This window comes from Microtus oregoni, unplaced genomic scaffold, assembly GCF_018167655.1.
Source record: "Microtus oregoni isolate MIOR12 unplaced genomic scaffold, Mior012 000002F_ref0000024, whole genome shotgun sequence".
Classification (NCBI taxonomy): Eukaryota; Metazoa; Chordata; class Mammalia; order Rodentia; family Cricetidae; genus Microtus; species Microtus oregoni.
The window spans coordinates 61371370-61392536 of NW_024543061.1; the positions used below are offsets into that span (position 1 = coordinate 61371370).

Below are 21167 nucleotides of genomic sequence, written 5' to 3' on the forward strand. Positions count from 1 at the left end.
TGAGCTGGTGGTCCTGAGGTGTATAAGAAAGCAGGCTGGAGAGATGGCTCAGTGGTTAAGAGCACTGGCTGCTCTTCCAGAGGACCCAGATTCAGTTCCCAGCACCCACATGGCAGTTCATAAATGTCTGTAACTCCAGTTCCAGGGCTTCTGACATCCTCACACAGACATATATGCAGGCAAAACACCCATGGACAGAAAGAGTGAGAGAGAGACAGAGACAGAGACAGAGAGACAGACAGAGAGACAGAGAGAAAGAGAGAGACAGAGAGAGAAGGAGGAGGAGGAGGAGGAGGAAGGAAGGAAGGAAGGAAGGAAGGAAAGAGGAAAGAAGGAAGGAAGGGAGATAGGTTAAATCACGTGGAACAAGCCAGCAAGCAGCAACCCTCCATGATCTTGGCATCAGCTCCTGCCTCCAGATTCCTGACCAGACGTCCTTCAGTGATGGACTGTGATGTGAAAGCGTAAGCCAAATAAACTCTTTCCTCCCCAATTTGCTTTAGGTCAAGGTGTTTCATTATAGCATTAGTAACCCTAACTAAGATGCCATATCTTGGCCATCATATCCAAACAACCTAGCACATTGCTTTGTTTGAGCTATGTATTAAACAAACAAGACTGGGTGAAAGGCTGTGATCATTTCAGCCAAGAAACCCTCTTCTATTTGTTAATAATTTTAGTTGTTTTCCTTTAAAGCTATCCCAACAGTGGTTATGTCTTTTTTCTGCATATGGAGCCCAAATTGCACACCATCCATATCTTAAACTACCAGGTTATTTTGTGAAGACGGAGCAGGAAGTGTGCTCCCCTGTCATTACTTTGCCACCCTAGAGTTTGGGACTGCCATCCTCTGTACACTTTTCCAGGGCTAAACCAATATACCTCACACAGGGACAGGCAAATGACAGGCTCTGGGCACTGGAGGCCAGCCTCACAGATGACACGAAGACGGGTGGTGGGCTGAGCTGGCAGAGATTGCTAGAAAGTGGCAGGGTGGCTCGTTGGGGCTCTGGTGGCTGTGGTCAAGCCCTGGGTACAGCTGGGAGGGGCAGCTTTATTACTCTGGTAGCTCTTGGTATGCAGGGTGTGGAGGAGGGAACACTAGCAACCCCCTTCCTACTTCTCCATTCCTACCTAATTCCCTGCTCCTTCCCAAAGGAACAGCTCTGAGCTGGGAGTAAGACACAGCATAGGAGGGAATTTTGATGCAAAACATCTGGGCTTCTTAAAACAAAAATAAAAAAAAAAAGTTTAGGGAACAAGTATAGCCATCTTTCAAATCTCACCCTACCTCCCCCCACTCCCCATGCCCCCCCACTCCCCCCACCCCACCCCCGCACCATAAAGAAATCAAGACAGGACTGGGACACATGTCACAGCGGATGAACTTTAGAGTCCTAGGAAACTAAGAAGAGGGAATCGTGACCCTCAGTGGCCAGGCCTGGGCTCTTGTTAGAAGTCACAACAAGGACCAGGCATGGCGGCACATGTCTTTAACTCCAGTACTGGGGAGGCAGAGGTAGGTGGATCTCTGTGAGCTTGAGCCAGCCTGGCCTACAGAGTGAGTTCGGGGACAGCCAGGACTACACAGAGAAATCCTGACTCAAAAACAAAAACAAAAAAACCCAGAAAGAAAGAAATCACAAGGAGAAAAGGAGAAAGGCAGACTATCTGACATATACCCACTGTCAGCACTGGGGAAACTGAGGCAGGAAGATCTTGAAATCAAGCCCAGCCTGCAATATAGCAAGCTGCAGATTAGCATGGGCTACAGAGTGAAAAGCTGTCTCAAAAAGAAAAAAAGAAACCACAAGGAGCACAAAGTCAATTTTGGAATAAGAAGCTGGGAACATATTTTTGGAGAAGGGTCAGTTTGGAAAAAGAAATAATTTTTTTAAATAAAAGTTTAAAAGCCCACAAGTCAGATCCACCGAGGAGAGAAACACAACAGATTCAGAAACTGGTATAAAGAAGCCAGCAAAATCCAGAGGCTAGAAGGGAACCAGAGTGCAAGCTTATTATTATTATTATTATTATTATTATTATTATTATTAATTATTTTATTACGGCCAGCTGGGCCTGGTCTTGGACCAGAAAGCACTCCTGAGGTAGAGGAAAAGTGAAGAGGAGGGATGGCAACCACTGACTTCAGGACCACAGAGCAACGGCTTTCCTGTCTAGTGTATAAAGAGTACCCCCATGAACCATGCTGGCAAAGGGTGTTCCGAGCAGGAAGTGAATTCAAGCCTCCCCCACCCCTACACACTCCAAGGAAACTCAGCCACCTGCACCTGGGTGACCAGAGTGTGAAGGCTTCTACAAAAAACAAAACCTGAGGAGGGAGGCTGGGGTCAAGCGAAGAAAGAATTCTAAGTATGGCTACATGCTTGCATCTCAGAGCAACCTTCTTCCCCAGGTGCACAGGCTCGTTCACCTCGACAGTGCTCAAGAGGCAGAGACCATAGTCTCTTATCCCAACTGAGAGGGGCCCTGGAGACCATGTAGGCCAAATCCCTCCTTTCCTCTTGATCTCTAGCTACATATAGTAGCTTGATCTCCTGCGACAGCCAGTCTCCTAGCTCACAGCTAGAATTATGTTCTTTGCCACAGAGAGGTTGGGCTATAAGCACACGTCTCCAAACCGTCCCTGCTTAGACAATAATTTTTTCTGAGCCACAATAGACAAAAGACCACATCCAGTTGTTGACCAAAGTATCTACCAAGAGGGTAATTTTTGAGATTCCTTAAGCAGAAAAGCGAAATCCAAGCAGAAGATAAATGCGAACTTCCTCTTTAGGCTTGGGAAGGGCACCTGACCCTTCTGGAAACTTCTCCACTCCTTTCTGGCTACCATATGACATTTAACTTTGTTAGGCTAATCAAAAGTATATTGGAAGTCACTGTGGATAATCATACCTATTGAAGAAGGAAAAGGCCATTTCCTCCCGTTTTCCTAAGCAGAAACGTGAATGCTTTGGTGAAATAAAATATGTAAGTAGGAATCTACCCATGGCAGGGTCGCCTTGAGAGGGATCTAGGGAGTTTGTTAGATTCGCGGGCTTTGCAAGGGCTTCAAACACTGGAGGAGGCAGTCTGGACGAGCGGAGAACTACGCATTCAGTAGGTGGGATACTTGGAAACAGTGGCGCACGCGATGCGGGAAGACCAGGCGGCTCTCTCGAAGGTGTAATTGAAAAAGAACCCCAGAAATTTCGGCCGGAGGGGAAGCAGGGAGCCAACTACACACCAGCAAGCGGAGGGCAAAGCTGGGGCGGCGCCGACCGCAGCATGCGGCCGAATTGCGCCGCAGCGCCGGAGCCCGCGCTCGCTAACCACGCGTTTCTGTTCGCGATGCTGCTTGTTCCGCACGGTGGAAGGCTCCCCAAACCTCTCCCGGCGCTCCAGGAGCCACGAGAGCGTCCTGGTCCCACTCCGCCCTGGGCAGGCCATAATCAGGGACCCACGGCGGGCCTCACCAGCCAGGGTCGCGGGTAATGCAAGGGGCGGCGCTGGCACCTGGAGCCTGTTAGGAGAGGCGGATCCCTGCCCCGGAGCGCCCGCCCACCTCTGCCACCTCCTTGGGCCCCCGGCGCTACGTACTGCGATTCAGGGGGTTCCCGCCGGCCTGGGCCGACGCCACCAGCTCCAGATACAGAGTCCAGAGTCCCACCGACACCACGGCGAGCAGCAGCAGCAGCCGGAAGCGCCTCCTCAGCAGCTTGATCGGACGCAGGAGCAGCATCAGCAGCGCGGCGCGGGGGCTCCCCATGGCTCTGCGCCCGGCCGGCCGCCCAAGCACGGGCTACCCCGTACCCGCTGCCCCGACCCGGCTCCGCCGCTCAGCGCGGCGCGCAAGAAGTCTCCCCCGGTCGCTCTCCGGCCGGCCGGCGGCTCATGCTCCGCGCGCTGGGGTCTCTCGGCTGTGCGGGCGTCTCGCAGGTCTCTCTCCGGCCGCGGAGCCCGGCTCCTCCTCCCCAAGTGTCCACTCCACGCCTCTCCTCGTCGCAGGCCCGCCACTTCCCTTCCTCCCTCCCCGCTCGCTCCAGCACCCAGCCTAGGAGGTTCTCCTAGGTGCCCGCGGGCTCCTGCGCTCGCTCGCTACAGTTGGGGCGCTTTCTCTCCGCTCGGAGCTTTACCTTACACCCTACCTGTCCCGCCTCCGCCTCGGCCCCGCCCCCAGGCACAGGTGGGCCCTGCCCCCTAGAGGCAGAGAGCTGGCGAGAGGTGGGGCCAGAGAGCAAGTCCTTGGTGCAGCCACCCGCTTGGGGTTAGGTGGGAGGGTGTGTGGGATGTGTGATAAGGGAGATTTGAGAATGAAAGAAGATTCGAGTTAGGACGTGGGCTCTGTGACTGAAGGAAACTCAGGCACCGCCAAGATATTTGAGGGTGCTCCTTCCGAAGCTGGTGTGGAGTTGAGACTCATTTTTGTTAGAGTGACCTGGGTGACCTTGGCCTCAAGGCCTTTCTCTGTCTAGCCCCAAGGGACACTTAGCCTTAACTCTGTCTTCCAAGTCAAATTTGAATACCGTTCTTTCCTGGTCACAACTACACTCTGAAAGGCACTGGGGGGGGGGGGGGCTTAACAAGGAGTTTCCCCCATTTCGGGATTTCGGGTGGAAGTGATGCTGGAGAACTTAAAAAAGAAAAAAAGACTGGAGGTGCAACTCAATAGTAGACCACATGCTTGGCTTGTAGGAGGCCCTGGGTTCCATTCCTAGAACTATAAAAGAAATAAGGAAATGAAGAGTGAGGCGAGCTGTTGTAGAGATGGCTCACCCATGGGTGTGTGATGCTCTCTACAGGACCTGAACTGGGTTCACCTGCAAACCTAACTTTCTCTGCTAGCTTCTGCTGCTGCAGCCTCCGCTCACGTGCATTACCCACACAGACACACGCATGCACACAGAATATATATATATATATATGTATGTATGTATATGTATATATATACATATATATGTATATATATATATATATGTTTTTCGATGGAGGGTGTCTCTGTGTAACAAACAGTATTGGCTGCCCCAGAACTCGCTTGGTAGGCTAGATTGGCCTCGAGATCACCTTACCTCTCCCTCCCAAGTGCTGGGGATTAAAGATGTGCACCACCACCCCTAGCTAAAATAAAATATTTTAAAAAGAGGAAAAAAAGAAAAATGAAAAGGAGGGGCACCTCTTCCTTAAGGAGCCCATACCACTGTTGCATATGCATTACTTCCTTCTGAGTCCCTCTTTTTCTCCACCCTCATGCTTAAGTCTTTATTAAAATACCTTTAATAAAATCTGGAGCTTTACTTCATGCGCGCGCGCACACACACACACACACACACACACACACACAAACACACACACTGAAAAGGAGGGGGGAATCACTCAGGGTTGAAAGGGTCCAGATACTCCACATTCCAAGGCCCTGACTTTAGGCAGAGAAAGCAGTATTACCTGATTTAAATGGGAAAGTTAAAAACCCAGATGGGCAGAGTGAATTATCAGAGGTCACCCAGCGGCTGGAGGCTCAATTTTTCCCTCTTGTGGAGAAAAAAAGTCAGAAGAATGTGGAGAGATCTGGGCATGGTGACATCTGCCTGTGATCCCAGGGATCAGAGGTAAATGTAAGGAGGACCTGAAATTCAAGTCATCCTCAGCTACATAGTTGAATTTGAGGCCAGCCTAAGATACATAAAAGTACATAAAGATACATAGGGGGAAAAATTGGAAGAGGAGGAAAAGTGGAAAGTTCCAATGTGTCGCAGGATATTTTAAAATCAAGCACCTGCCATGAAAGGCTGTAGAAGGGCAGGATCTAAGGAACTAAGCATTTCCTCAGTCCAGTTCTTCAGTGGGAGGGAGCGCAAAGGGCAGCTTCTGAGGGACGTCCCTGGGAAGTGTCCCTGTGTCGTCCTAAAGCCCTGGATAGCTGTTCATTTGTTTGTTTACCGAAAGTCCAAAGCAGGAGGGCAGCTTGTTCAAGATGGCCTGAGTCTGCCGGGAAGGGACTGGGGTCCCTGTCAAATCTCTCTCTTTCATTGGGAGCAGCGCTGCTGGGCGTCAGGCTGAGTCACTTGCAGCGATTTGTCATGGAAATGGGTGGTAGCCTGTTCCTACCATGACTCTCTCCTGAAAGCTGGCAAGCATTTCATTCAACCGAATAAATGCTCAAAGTGGGAACCCGGTGAGACGGGAAACAGGGAGCAAGCTGTCTCGTGGAGGAGAAAGGGTATTCACAAAGAAATCAGACGCTTTAAAGGTCAAATTTCTGGCCCAAGCAGTAAGTTTGCAAGAAAGTCAGAAGAAGAATTAAACCACCTTGCCCCTCTCCACCTGTGCCCTCCTCGCCTCTCTTTTTTTCGACTTTGTTTCTTTGCTTAGGACTGGGCTCAGGTCTTAGGCATGCTAGACCCTTGAGCCACACCCTAGCCCTGTGTTCTGTTCTTATAAAACTTCCCTGATAAAGATGGAGGTGTGGGGAGAGGAGAGCAGGAAATTCGCATGGTTCCCCTCTCCTCTCTTCTGTCCACGTTCCTGCTGCATGTGCCTCTGTGGTACCCTGCTTGCTCTACACCCCTTTGCATGCTGGGCAGGTGGCAGAGCACTGATTGACACCTGACCTTTGCATTATTCCTTTTTGGCTTCTGGTGTATCACAGACTCTGGCACTCAAGTCTCTTTCCCTATTGACTGAACTCCAGAGCTAAGTACATGGGTTGGAATACTCACGCTGACCCACACACACAGGCTAATATATTGAATATATTGCTTATCATGTCGTCTTGCTGTGTCGACTGGAGACTCATTAATTCTTCAGATGTCTTTTGGTGACTTTTTACCCTCTGACACTGACCCTACCATAACCCAGAGTCACAATGTAGAGGCTGCGCCAGAAAGGAAAATTAATTTCTTTCCTATTACCTGCAGTATCATTTGGGAAGCGCTTTCTCTGGGTTTGGGTTTGGCAAGAATCTCAGGGCAAGCCATGCCACAGAAAAAGTCTTCTTTTCTGATTATAGAAGCTTTGAAAGAAAGGTCAAGGCAAGCTTTGTAAAGTGGGCAAACGGTCAGCACAGAGACACAAGGATTCTGGGGGTAGAAAAAAACAGAAACCAAGAGTGAGCTGGGGTGTATCTCAGTGCTAGAGGATGTGTTTAGCATACACAAAGCCTTGGGTGTGATCCCCAGTGCAGGTGGGTGCACACTAACATGCACTTGTGTGCACATGAATATACACAGGAACCCCCACCCCCAAAAAATAATCCTTAAAGTAAGAGGAGGGGGGGAAAGGTGATATGCATATGATATGAAAGCAGAAGGAAAACTAGAGGAAGGAAGAGTAACAGAGGGGCAACAAGAGAGGACCGAATAAGAACAAACATAATGAAACATGTGTGCACATATGCATGTGTGTGTGCGTGTGTGTACCACAATAAAGTTAACCACTTCGTATACTAAACTCTAAAAAAAAACTTATTTTAAAAAGGAAGTGAGGAGCTGGAGAGATGGTTCAGTGGTTAAAAGCACTGACTGCTCTTCCAGAAGACCTGGGTTCAATTCCCAGCAACCACGTAGTGGCTCACAACCATCTGTAATGAGATCTGGTGCCCTCTTCTGGCCTGCAGGCATATGTGCAGGCAGAGTACTGTATACATAACAAATCAATCTTTAAAATAAATACCTAAAAAGGAAGAGAAGGATAATGGGTAATGTTGCGAGGTGATAGTGTGATAGTGCATGCCTATAATCCAGCACTCAGGAGGCAGAAGCACGTGAATCTCTGTGAGTTCAAGGCCAGCCTGGACTACAGAGCAAGTTCCAGGACAGCTAGGGCTACACAGAGAAAGCTTGTCAAAAAAAAAAAAAAAAAGCCTGATAGTCTAGGTAGGGTAGCAGCAATGCCGAATACAGAACAATTCTTTTAAAAAATATATCTTTTAGACTTATTTTATGTATATGAATGTGTGTACCTCAGAGGTCAGAAGAGGGCAACCTGGAGTCACGGGTGGCTGTTACCTACCATGTGGGTTCTGGAGTCACAGATGGCTGTTACCCACCATGTGAGTGCTGAGAATCAAACCCAGGTCCTCTGGAAGAACAGCCAGTGCTCTTAATGACAGAGCCATCTCTCCAGCCCCTGCAGAGCAATTAGTGTTCTACCACATAGAGATACATGAGGCCATAGGCTAGGGATGCAGCTCAGTCAGTAGAGGGCTAACCTAGCCTTCACAAAGCCCTAGGCTCAGTCCCTAGTGTTACACCAAACTAACCTGCAATCCCAGCACTCCAGAGGTGGAAGTAGGAGAATCAGAAATTTAGGTCATCCTGAATTACATAGTGAATTTGAAGCTAGCCTGGGTTACATAGCAAGAGCCTGTCTCAAATCCCCCATCACCCAAAATAAACACATTTAAGTACGTGAGAAACTGTGTTAGAGCGCTATTCATCTTGGCAAGGCTTCAGTTTTTTTTTCTCTCAACTCATGAAAATCATTTATAGAGAAGCAATAGGTTTCACTGGTTCATTTTACAGATAAAATACATAGGCTCAAAGATGTTAAATGCTAGATGCTGTACAGGCAACTCATGAGTCTTGAGCAAAAGAAAAAAGAAAGGAAAGGAGGAAGGAAGGAAGGAAGGAAGGAAGGAAGGAAACAAATCTTTCTGGTGTTAGAGATGGGGAATATAAAATTCAGGACTTGTAATGTTGGCCAGACACCTTGACCTGCATGCATTCCTGACCTCATCTGTATCTCACACGAGACTCCAACCCAGAAGCTCTTACTCCAGGTCCTGTGTTCATTTCTTTTTGAGGTTCTGGGGATGGAACCCAGGACCTTACGAATGCTTTCACACAGAGCTGTATCCCAAGCCCTGGGAGCCAGTGTCTTTTTATTCCTCCCTTGCATATGCTGCTTCCAGGAAACGGAAGTTCCCCTGGAGAAATGAATTCACCCTGGAAACTCTGAGCTCCCTTTCAGCACATCTGCAACTCATTCAGACATGCTCTGCTCCTCACCCTTCCTCTCCCTGGCCTCAGCAGGGCCACCTGCTCTCTTCTTTAGTGAAGACATGTTTATTTCCATCCATGGTTTCCTGGGTTCATTAGCTACAAATAATTTTACAGAGTTTGCTTCTACAGGGCCACTTCCAAGAGCAGGTAGAAACCCTTACTGAGTTAATTGCTCTTATTGTGCTATTTTATTACAGCAGGGTCTCAATATGTCACCCAGGCTAGTCTCTCAATTCCTGGACTAAAACAATCCTCCTGCCTATGCCGCCACCAACCGGCACCATAAGCATGCTTCACCACACCAGGCCTGAACCCTCCTTCCTGGTTTCTTCTCTTACTTGCCAGTATGGTCAGATCATTCCATCTGGATGATAGAATAAGCAGCAGGAACTCTGCTGAAGTCCTCTGTCTGTAACTTTACAGACAGAAAAAGTGGTGGATACTCATCCTCTCCACGCAAGAAGAGGTGCAGACCTGTAATCCCAGAGAGTAAGGAAGTTAAAACAGAAGAATCTCAAATTCAGGTCAGTCTGGACTATATATAGACTGACTCGGAGGCAGCCGCAGCAAACACAGCACCAATGTTATGTTTTAAATGAAGAAGGACTGAAGATAGAGGATTTGCCTAGCATGTGTGGGTCCTGTATTCAGCCCCCGATGCTGAAAATAAAGGGCAAGATTGAGCCACAAGAGTTGAGGGATGTTGAACAGGATGGCAGTTTATTAGTCAAACAGATTGCTGTGAGTTTGAAGCCAGCCTAGTCTACTTAGTGAGTTCCAAACCAACCAGGACTACATACATAGTAAGACCCTGTATCAAAAACAAAAAACAAACAAACAAATAAATCCACACTTTTGTTTGTTTGTTTTGTTTTTTCAAAATGATTTCTCTGTGAAACAGTCCTGGTTGTCCAGGAAATTGTTCTGTAGGTCAGGCTGACCTCCAACTCACAAAGATCTTCCTGTTTCTGCTTCCTGAATGCTGAAATTAAAGGTGTGTGCCACCACTGCCCAGTTACAAATTCATACTTTTTAAAAAAGGAACAAAAGACTGGATTTGATATTCAAACATAGTTGGGCTATGTAAGTTTGAGGCCAGCCTGGTCTACAGAGTGAGTTCCAGGACAGGCTACACAGAGAAACCCTGTCTAGAAAAAAAGAAAGAAAGAAAGAGAAAGAGAAACAATGGAAAGAAAAAGAAAAGAAGGAACAAAAGAAATCAGACAAAGGAAGGTACAGAAAAGATGAAAGGTGGACAATGTTATACTCAAATCAAAGTAAAGCTCTCAGACTAGGGGAAACCCTCACCATCCACATGCTACGAGACCCTGACTTTATTATACCCTGTTCCCCAGTTTTCAGCACAGTGTTCAGGGAACTGCAAGGAGGTATTCCCAGAGCAGAAATATGTGCTTTGAAGTTTTCCACTGAGCAATCCATTGCTTGGACTTGCTTCCTTTTCCAGTTCATAGTGAGAACGCACCCTACACACCCATTACTTTTTAGACAGGATTTTATGTAGCCCATGCTGGCCCCAAACTCCCTTGGTACAGGAGGCTAACCTTGACTATCTGATCCTCCTGCCTTCACCTCCCAAGTGCTAAGTTTACAAATATGTAATACTATGACCAGTTTGAGCTTTGTAGTTTGAAATGGGGCTCACTATGTGACAGGCTGGCTGAGGTCTTCCTGTCTCAGTCTTCGGAATGCTAGGATGATAGCCTTGTGCCTCGGGCAGGCTTGTTAGTTTGTGCACTGCGGATCAAACTCTGAGCCTCATACATGACAGGTATTTTTACCATTGAGCTACATGCCCACATTTTCTCTTCTAGCTGACCAAGTTTGACCCAAGTGTGCCACCATGGGCTGGTTTATGTGTTGCTTGGCATCAACTTTGTGCAGGTTAAGAAAAGATTGTATCCACTGAGTTGTATCTTAACTCCTGCTTCCAAATCATGACAACCATGCTTCCTGCCTTCCATCAGTAAAAGGGATTCCCCAGAAATTCACCAGAACTTATGGGGGAGGAATGCAATTTTATTTGCTTGGGCTTTTCAATAGAATAATATCAATTATTTTCCCCCACTGAGGTTTGCTCTGTTGCTAGGAAGCCCAGAGGATATAGTTAAAAAGCACTCTTCTTCCTCCTTCTCCCCCTCTATCTTTTTAGAGTTTGGTGTTGACACCAAGTCTTTAGATCATTCATGACAAGCAGCTCTAGCCCTGAGCTGCACTCCTAACCCCCAGAAAGGTCATTTGGATTTCTCTTTACGTTTAATTTTTATTTTTATACTACAATTGAAAGTTTATCTTATCACTTAGGACAGAAGACCTCTTTAATTGATGTCAAAACTTAAGTCAGAAGAGCTTCCCCTGAAGCTCTACTTCCTGTGTCTCTGAAGCCCCACAGAACTGCAGGTGCTGCCCAGTGAAGAGCCCTTGCCCAGCATGCTTGAAGCCCTGGGTCCCATCCTGGTGTCTGTGCTTGCGGGGCAGAGTTGGGAGGCAGCAGGAGTTCTAAACTTAAAAGACAATACTCCCTTACCTTTCTCCAGGAAGACACTCTCATGCCTGCATCCTGCACTCTGGTACCACGGATAATGGTGGGGAATGGGGACAGCAGAGTCACTTCTCAGGCTAAGCTGAGTCTGGCATGTCCCCAAGCCACGTCTACTAGCTAGCTATGTGGCTCACCGTTCCTCTAAGCCGTTCCCAGCTACAGTGAGGACCTGACACTTTTCTTCTGTCCTGCAAGGATGTATTTCACAGGCTTAGTTCTCAGAAGCTTGCACACACGCATGAGTCTGCACTCCCTGGTAGGGAGCTGCACAGACCATGGACCCAGAAGCAGCTCCTGGGCACACTTCAGCTCTCTGGCTCCACCTTCTGCATCTCTGGGGATGTTCCCAGCATTTTCAGAACAGGCTGAAGGACCCTGGGCCTCTGGTGTTTCCCCTCTCTCTCTATCCTTCCATTGTGAAGAAAGAAACTCTTTAAGGGTCCTCACGTATACTAGGCAAATATAGTTACTGATCTAAGTCTTTAGACCTGAGCAATCTTTTGTTTGTTCTGGTTTTGTTTTGTTTGAGACAAGATCTTCTCTTAGCCCCTGTTGGTCTGAAACTCACTGTGTAGTTCTATCTGGAGTTCAATACTCATTGATCCTCCTGCCTCAGCTTTCCAAATGCTGGGGTTATTGTCATGGCTTCTGACCTGTTTTTATACTTCTGGCGATCTGCCTGCCTCTTTAGCATCCAGTTGAAAAAAAAAATCACTCAATAAATATTCTTTTTTTTTTTTTCCTAGAGACAAGCAACCCTGGCTGCCCTGGAAGTTGCTCTGTAGACCAGGCTGGCCTTAATCTCAGAGATCTACCTGCCTCTGCCTCCTCAGTGCTGAGATTGATTAGAGGCATGCATCACCTCTGCCTGGCATCAATAAACATTCTGTAATAATGGAAACTAAGCCTAATCTCTATTCACATGAGTCTCTGTCTCCTCGACAGTCCACTCACCTAATGCCTTCCCCCTAGTAAAGCAGGCATGGTCCAGCCTGAAGCTGTAGCTCGGTGACTGGCTCTTGCCTAACACATTCAAAGCTTCGGACTCAAATTCCAGAATGGAAAAAGGAGGAGGAAGAGAAGGAGAAGAGGAGGAGGAGGAGGAGGAGGAGGAGGAGGAGGAGGAGGAGGAGGAGGAAGAAGACAAAGAGAAGGGAAAGGAAGAGAAAGAAGAAAAAAAAGAAAGGAAGGAGGAAGGAAAGAGGGAAGGAAGGAAAAAAAGAAGGAAGGAAGAAAAAATGAAGAAAGAAAGGAACACATCTATACTCCATTTCTGCTTTTCTTTCTCTGGCTTTCACGTTGTTCCTCAAACACAGTTGCACCCACTCACCTGCCTGGATCGTTGTAGGCACCTTGGACAAATAGCTCCTTACTGTGCTACATTAACCTACCTTCTGCTTTGCCGGGGAAGGACAATGGTCCTAAAACCCAGGACATGTGCCAAGTGTCACAAAACAGCAGTAGCACTCAAGCCCTGAACAGACTTTCTGAAAACCGTCTTTGTCTAGGTCCTCTGGTCCAGGCTGTGAACCCGGTAAGAGAGCCCAGTCGGGCCACTCAGCCATCAGCCACTGCGGCATCTCAGCGGCGGGCTCGATTTCCAGACAGCGAAGCTGGGCACTGATGCAAGCCGGAGCAGCCGGTTTAGGGTTTCTCAGCCATGTTATCTAAGGACCGGCTGCTTGGGATTTGATCAGGGCTGGTTTGGGAGAGAGGCAGACGCCGGCTTCTCCCCAGAACAGACTGCTCTTTGAGCCCTGCCGCCACCGGGACTGGGGATGGATGAAAGAAAACAAAAATCCCCACTGTATGTGGTTTTCTGGAATTTAGTTTGGCCCTGGAGAGGGAAAATTAGAGAACAACATTGCTCCCCTACTCCCTACGCCCTCTGCTGGCAGTAAACCCCGCTAAAGCCTTGTCGAGGCTGGAAAGAGAAAGGGTGAGACAAAATTTCCCCAAATCCTGTCAACAGTTGGAGGCTCCCATTTCATTCCCAGGGAAGCAGCAAGCTGCTAGTGAAAAAGCCAGGTGTGTCAGTGTGTGCTGTTGCTCTGAGGCGCAGGGGTGGAATTCTGGACCTCCGACGGGCCAGGCAGGAGCTCTACCTCTGAGCCACACCCCAGGCCTGAAGTTCACTGTAAAGTCAGTTCGCAAGTCCCCACTGAAACCCGACATGCTGATCTGCCTAAGGAATGAAGAAGGTGGTGGCTTTAGCTCCCATTTTGGTTCCTTTATCCATAAGCTGCACGCACGGGGTGTGTGTGTGTGTGTGTGTGTGTGTGTGTGTGTGTGTGTTTGCAGGGAGCTGGGGTTGGATGGGTAGGGGATGGGGGGTGGAGGTGATGGAAGTGGAGGGGGGCTAGTGAGTGTGGGTGTTGAGGATAAGCAGAGGCCTCCCAGGGAAAATGGAGGGTTGAGTTCATCTTAGCACTTGTTGCCTTGGAGCTCCGAAAACATTCTTGTGTCTTGAGGATTCTGCTATTCCTTCAGGAGTCTGACTCACAGAGGGATGTCAGGGCAGGTTAAAGACAGATGTGTGTGATGGGGCCTTCTGTTCTATCATTCTGTGTCTTTCTGTTGTTGTTGTTTGTTTGTTTTTCCCTGAAGCTGAGGACAGAACCCAGAGCCTTGTGCTTGCTAGGCAAGTGCTCTTCCACTGAGCTAAATCCCCAACCCTTCATCCTATGACTTTAAAAGCAAAACAAGGGCTGGAGATTTAGTTCAGTGGTAGAGAACTTGCCTATCAAGCTTACATCCCTGGGTTCTGTCCTCAGCTCCAGTTCTGGAAAGAAAGGAGAGAGAACGAGAACGAGAGAGAGAGAGAGAGAGAGAGAGAGAGCGAGAGCGCCTGGTGTGGTGGCACATTGATGTGGGAGTCTTCTGTTTTGTGTTGATTTCATTGGTTAAATAAAGAAACTGCCTTGGCCCTTTAATAGAACAGAAAATTAGGTAGGCGGAGTAAACAGAACAGAATGCTGGGAGAAAGAAGCCAAGTGAGGAGGAGTCGCCATGATTCTCCCACTCCAGACAGACACAGGTTAAGATCTTCCCTGGTAAGCCACCTTGTGGGCTACACAGATTATTAGAAATGGGTTAGATCAATATGTAAGAGCTAGCCAATAAGAGGCTGGAACTAATGGGCCAGGCAGTGTTTAAAAGAATACAGTTTCCATGTAATTATTTCAGGTAAAGCTAGCCGGGTGGTGGGACACAGCCCGCTGCTCCTATTACAACAGAGTGGCGTTATGCCTTCGCCTTCACACATGCCTTTAATCCCAGCACTGGGGAGACAGAGGCAGGCTGATCTCTGTGAATTAGAGTCTCCAAAAGTAAGTGCTTTGGAGGAGAGGGCTAGAGGCCAGGAGAGAGCACCTGAACTGGAGAAGGGGTAGGAAGTCTAAGAGATGGCTGGGCAGGCTGCCTTTGACTGACGGAAACAAGAAGGGAATGCATAGCAAAGGAAGAGTCTCACATAGTTGTTTTTTAAAGGAAGGAGATTATTGCTTTGACATAAACTAAGAAAGAGCAGGGGCCAGGCAGTGATGGCACACACCTTTAGTTCCGACACTCGGGAGGCAGAGGCAGGTAGATCTCTGTGAGTTCTAGGCCAGCCTGGTCTACAGAGAAATTTCCAGAACAGGCTCCAAAGCTACAGAGAAATCCTGTCTCAAAAAAAATAAAGGAAGGAAGGGAGAGAAGGAGGGAGGGAGGGAGAGAGAGAAAGAGAGAGAGAGAGAGAGAGAGAGAGAGAGAGAAAAGAAGAAAGAGGGAGGCGTGGTCGTTAGCACAGAGAACAGAGCTCTTTCCCACAAATGCTGACAGGAGTTGGTCTGGGAAGTGACACTGCAGATGCAAGGCTAATCTAAGTAAAAGAGCTCCAGACAGATCAGTCTAGACTGTTTACGGAGCCTGAAGCCAAATGAAATCTTACAAAAGCTTATGTGATGACACAGCATTAGACTCATTCAGATTCTGGGTCCTGCATTTAATATTTAACTGTTCTCCAGATGTTCTCAAGGCAAGGTTGACAATTAAAGGCTCTGAGGCCGTTAGCATACTCATATTAAAGCTGTGCTAACTTAAGATTAGCACTTCTATTGTTAAATGCTGAGATGATCAGTGGCTAGGACAGCGGTGAGCCAGAAGTGAAACAGAACAGCACCAAGCCACCACAGGCCAACAGGCAGCATGGGGACACACAGTCACTGCAGCTGTGTCAGGTGAAGTCACAGACTCAGGGATATTGGGCCAATGTATACTGGACCACCGTATTATCTACTACAACTGAATGCAAATGTATAGTTATCTCAAAGACAAACGAGCTGAATTATCTAGGATAATAAGATATGTATTTAGCCAAATGAAAAAAGTTATCAACATGAAATTCCTGAATCATATTAACCTAGTATCTAGTTTTAATTTAATCTATTAATATGTGAATAAAATACAAGTGTGTGTGTATGTATGTGTGTGTTTGCGTGTGTATATGTGTATGTGTGCATGTGTGTATTTGTGTTTGTATGTCTGCGTATATGTGTGTATGTGTGTGTTTGTGTGTATGTGTGCATGTATGTATGTATGTGCTTGTATATGTGTGTATGTGTGTTTATATGTGTGTGTTTGTGTGTCTATGTGTGTGTGTTTGTGTGTGTTGCTGAAGGTGAGTCCAGAGCTCTTGGATGCTAGACAGTGGTGTACCACAGCTCCAGCAGCACTTCTTTTTTCCAGTGCTGGGGTTTGAACTCAGGACCTTATGCAAAGGACTATCTGGCAGGTGTGTGTGTGTGTGTGTGTGTGTGTGTGTGTGTGTGTGTGTGTGTTTGTGTGTGTGTATGAGAGAGAGAGAGAGAGAGAGAGAGAGAGAGAGAGAGAGAGATTACGCTAGCCAAGATGCAAAAGAGACAAGATGTCAAGAAAATCAGTAAATAGCAACTATCATTGTTCCTACTGGAAGGTGAAGCTCCCTGAAGGCACAGAGGCAAGGCCTTTGTATTTCTCAGATCAGTCCTACTCTGTACACTCTTAGTCGCCACTTTAAATGTGCTTATTTTGGTCTGGCCATCCCAAGGCACAGTGTACAATCTCCAAATGAGGAACAGCCTAGTCCCAACCACTCAGCTATGTTGTGCTGTCCCCAGGATATCAGGTGATGAAGTCCAGGGCAGATTCACAGTTGCTATGTATAAGGCTGATTCGAAACTAAGCCACCAGCCCAGACCAGAAGTGAAGAATTTCGCAGTTTTGCTCATAGAGTGGAGATTAAATACTCTTTTAAAAGCGTTTTCTTTGCAGTGCCTCCTTTCAATGGCAGCCAGCTCCTCCTTCCAGCTTTATCCTTTCTCCTGGGCCCCCTCATCTTGCCTAGTCTGGACCCATTTTGACTCTGTGCCCTTCCCTCTCAGTGCGCAGAAGCCGACTGCGATTTGCTGCAAGCCCAGGCAGATTTCACTGGCTAACAATTCAACTCAATAAATCCTACATCGAGACCTGTGGCTCAGCAGTAGAACACTTGCCTAACATGTGCAAGGCCCTGGATCTCAGTCCCCGAATCCAGAAACACACAAACCGGGTGGTGGTGGCACACATCTCCAACTCACAGAGATCCCGCCTTCCCTCTGCCTCCCAATGCTAGGATTAAAGGCTGTGCCACCACTGCCTGGCTCCAGTATCTTTCTTATCAATAGCCCCTTTTATTCTTCTGTCTTGAAATCCCTTATTCTGGTCTTTTCATTTTAACCTACAAAGTGACTATGTGTAGTAATAGGGGCGGCGGGGCTGCATCCCCAGCACCCGGCCGCCCCCATGGCTAGCTTTACCCAAAATAATTACACGAAAACTGTATTCTTTTAATCACTGCTTGGCCCATGTCTATCTAGCCTCTTCTAGGCTAATTCTCACATATTAATTTAGCCCATTTCTAATCATCTGTGTTGTGCCCCTAGGTGCGCTTACCGGGAAGATTCTAGCCTATGTCCATCCTGGGTCGGAGCTTCATAGCGTGCATCTGCCCAGGAGCTGGGAGCATGGCGTCTGTCTGAGGCATCTGCTCCCGAGAGGAGAGCTGTCGAGTCTGAGCTCACTTCCTCTTCCTCCCAGTGTTCTGTTCTGTTTACTCCTCCCACCTATCTTCTAACCAATGAGGGCCAAGCAGTTTCTTTTTATTTAACCAATGACCTTCCTCCATCAACTATGTCTTCCCCAGTCTAAAATTGGAAGTGTCCCAAGTAGGACTATCATTTCCATAAAGTTGGGGTACACACGCTACCTCCTGACATGTGGGTGAATGCTTCAGTAACCTTCCTATACTCTCCATGTATTCAGCTATCTATAATCCGCAAATCTTACCTTTTTGGCTGGTGTTTTGAACACCACAGCTCTTGGTGATTAATGCTTGCTGTGGCTGGAGGAGTTCATTTCTTTTATGGGTGTAGTCGCTGGTAATTTGTTCATGTTCCAGGAAGTAACCCCAACCAATGCTCATGCAAACAACCCTGATTAAACTCAGTGGGTCACCAAGGGGAGAAAGCCACAGCTATATATGGGGGTGTACACCTTCAATACCAGTACTTGGGAGGCAGAGGTAAGCAGATATCTCCGAGCTTGAGGTCAGCCTGGGCTATGTAATGAGACCCTATCTCAAAAAACAAAATAAAAGAAACAAAAAGCCAGAAAACCAAACCAAACGAAAGACATAAAAATAGGAGGATGACCCCACGGCCTGTGGCATGGTGGCTCAGTGACGGTGGCTCAGCAACGGGGCAGATCACACCTCCAGGTCTCTCTTATTATTAAACTTAAAATCCCTGCAGTTCAAAAATTGTGGCTTTTCCATACAACATGTGACTGCTGCCATTTTGACTGAGGTCAGGCAACCTTACCATCATCTTAACTGAGGTCAGGTGACTTCACCGTCATCTTAACTGAGTGGCTTCTCCATATAACATGTGACCACTGCCATTTTGATTGAAGTCAGGTAACCTTACCACTATCTTAACTGAGGTCAGGTAACTTCATTGCCATCTTAACTGAGAGGCCAAGTCAGGTAACCAAGTTCCACCATCTTTACTGAGGTATTCCCTGTCTGGTCCCCCAATGCTGACGCTGTTGCATGTGTGTTTTGGGCAGTAGAATGCCTTTGGTAGGGCCCACCAAGAGCATCCACTTTGCCCAATTCCTGTTCACTGTGTGTGTGTGTTCATATATGTAACTTAAATGCACTTATGTTTACTGTTAAATGTTATAATTGTCTGTTCATTGCATCTCATTTCAGACTACAAAAACAGTAAGTCTCATATTTTAAACTGTATGTACTTTTAAATCTATTACAAATATACTTTATATTTAATCCAACCCTCATTTAAAATATATTAAGATGTTGTCTACTATTGTTAGTTCTGCTGTTAACCTTCTATTGCAAGCAGTTTTTCCTTCTTTCTGTCTTTTTACTTCTTAAGAGCTAGTGCAGTCAAGCTCAGACCCAGCTCTCCAAGCAGATTCTGTACTGTAGTTACATCTGATAAACAGCCCTCAACTGCTCAGAGATCTGGGGAATATAGTATTTAAATATTTAATTATTAAAAAATTTTTATAACAAAAAGAGATAGGCTGGCTCCTAGCAGCAGCACCCTACTTCCTCCAAAGAAGACAGAAGACAAACGGGCACAGAACAATGTCCATCTGCAATTCGCTTCAACTTCCAAGCGCTGATTACTGGACAAAACTGACTTTCTTCTACACTAAAGATCACCAGACAGTGGGAAGAATCACTGGAATCAACAGCCTAGCTGCTCAGGTCAAGGTAGGCTTGTCTTCCTACAGATTTCTTAGCCTACAGGATCTTCTGGAACCTAAACAGCAAAATGCAAATATGACCTTCAGCAACCATGGAGGACCCTGAGGAGTAGCTCTAGGTGCCAACCAAGTAAGTTCTCTGTCGTTTTTTAATCAGTAACTCAAGTAAAATTTTATCCTTCTCAAAGATCTCTGATGCAGTTTGACAGCTGAGAGGTTTTGTCCTTTAAAAGGACAGCCTCACCAAACAAATTTCAATAAACTACAAGTTAACAAAATTCTCTCTCATGCATGCCTTTCATAGTCTTAAAAATACTTTTTATTCTGCAAAAAATCTGTCACAGTCATTCTGTTTAAAACTTATGTTTTCACAAACCCAAAAAATTCTTATGAGTTCCAGGGAGGCGAATTGAAGGATCTACCTTCAATAGATCAGATACACCCCTCTCAATTCCCTGGTCCAAAATAAAAATTTCCCTTAACTTTGTCCTCTGTTCTGCCAATACCTTAAACAGGTGTAAGAGACACCAGACATTTCTATACCACAACACCAGACAGGAACAAACAGACCAACTACACCAGGATATGACCAGCACCCAGCCTTCTGAGGTTCCCCCAAAAAGAAGATGCCCACAAATAAGCAGGAAGCAGTCTTGAGAATCTGCCACCCCAATTCCTTCAACCTGTGGTGCCTAACCTCCCACCTTTTTATTATAAAAAAGAGAGGAGAATGTAATAGTCTGTGCTGTCCCTCCACACCCAACCCCTCCCCCATCCACTGAGGCAGGCAGATCTTCCTTCCTACTTGTAGCCCAAGCCCTTTTCTTTTTCTGTCTCTCTCCCAGAGAGGTAGCTGCTGCTGTGGCTCCTCTCCTCCTTCCCCCCATTTCTCTCTCTCTCTCTCTCTCTCTCTCTCTCTCTCTCTCTCTCTCTCTGCTCTTCTCTCCTCCTCTTTCCCCTCCATAACCCACTAAATAAATATCCAACCTCACTCTGCATGGCGTGCCTATCTGTCTGTCTCTCTCCCACCTGCCCAGGACCAGCCGCCTTCGGAGACCTGCAGCATGGTCTCATGGCATATCAATCCATCTGTCTCTCCTGTGGAACTGGCTGCCCTATCAAGGTCTCTTATCCACCACATGGCTCCCTGCCTGGGACTTGCTGCCCCTCGTGGCCCACTGCAGCCACTTGGGGAACTGTGCCTTCCCTGCCTGAAACTGGCTGCTCTTGGGACATGCAGCCCGCTGTTTGCCACCACTTCGTGGATCTGTAGTGTAGTCTCATGGCCCACTGCCCACTGCAGCCACTTGGGGACCTACATCATTTTACTTTTACCATTACAAAAGGGGGTTCAGCAGGAGCAGGAGAGGGGTGAGAAAATGGAAAGGACTGGTTGTGAAAATTACTCAAATATGTTACATACATGTAAGTTATTATAAAAAATTAGTCTAGTTCATCAGTGTTTTGAATGCATATGCCACTCTAGGCAATGCCCCTCTTGCCAGACTTCAGTTAGATCTTGTCAGGGCCTGAAAGCAGGAGGGATTTTCTGCAATACACACTTTACTCTTGGAAGGTTCTGAAACGATGGAGCAAAGAATTAAACCCATATCTTGCTCTGAGCCTTTCAAATGTTTCTGCAAAGCCAAATACTTTTCTTCCTGACTTACCAATTCCTTCATTAAAAATGTATTTATTGTTGTTTTGTGTGTGTGTGTACGCTTGCCTGCATATATGTCGTTCATCATATGAATTCCTAGTGCCCTCAGAGGACAGACAAGGGCCTCTGATTTCCTGCAGCTGGAATTACAGGCAGT

General features: G+C 47.0%; 1 protein-coding gene across 1 annotated transcript in view; it reads right to left on the bottom strand.

Annotated features, from left to right (window-relative positions):
• The window catches only part of B4galnt3 (beta-1,4-N-acetyl-galactosaminyltransferase 3), a 107074-nt gene extending 102912 nt beyond the window's left edge, over positions 1-4162 (bottom strand). The window contains exon 1 of the mRNA XM_041640694.1: positions 3601-4162. Within this exon, the coding sequence (XP_041496628.1) occupies positions 3601-3769 (169 nt within the window). The 5' untranslated portion in view covers positions 3770-4162. The remainder of the gene's footprint in view (positions 1-3600) is intronic.
• Between the last annotated feature and the right edge of the window lie 17005 nt (positions 4163-21167).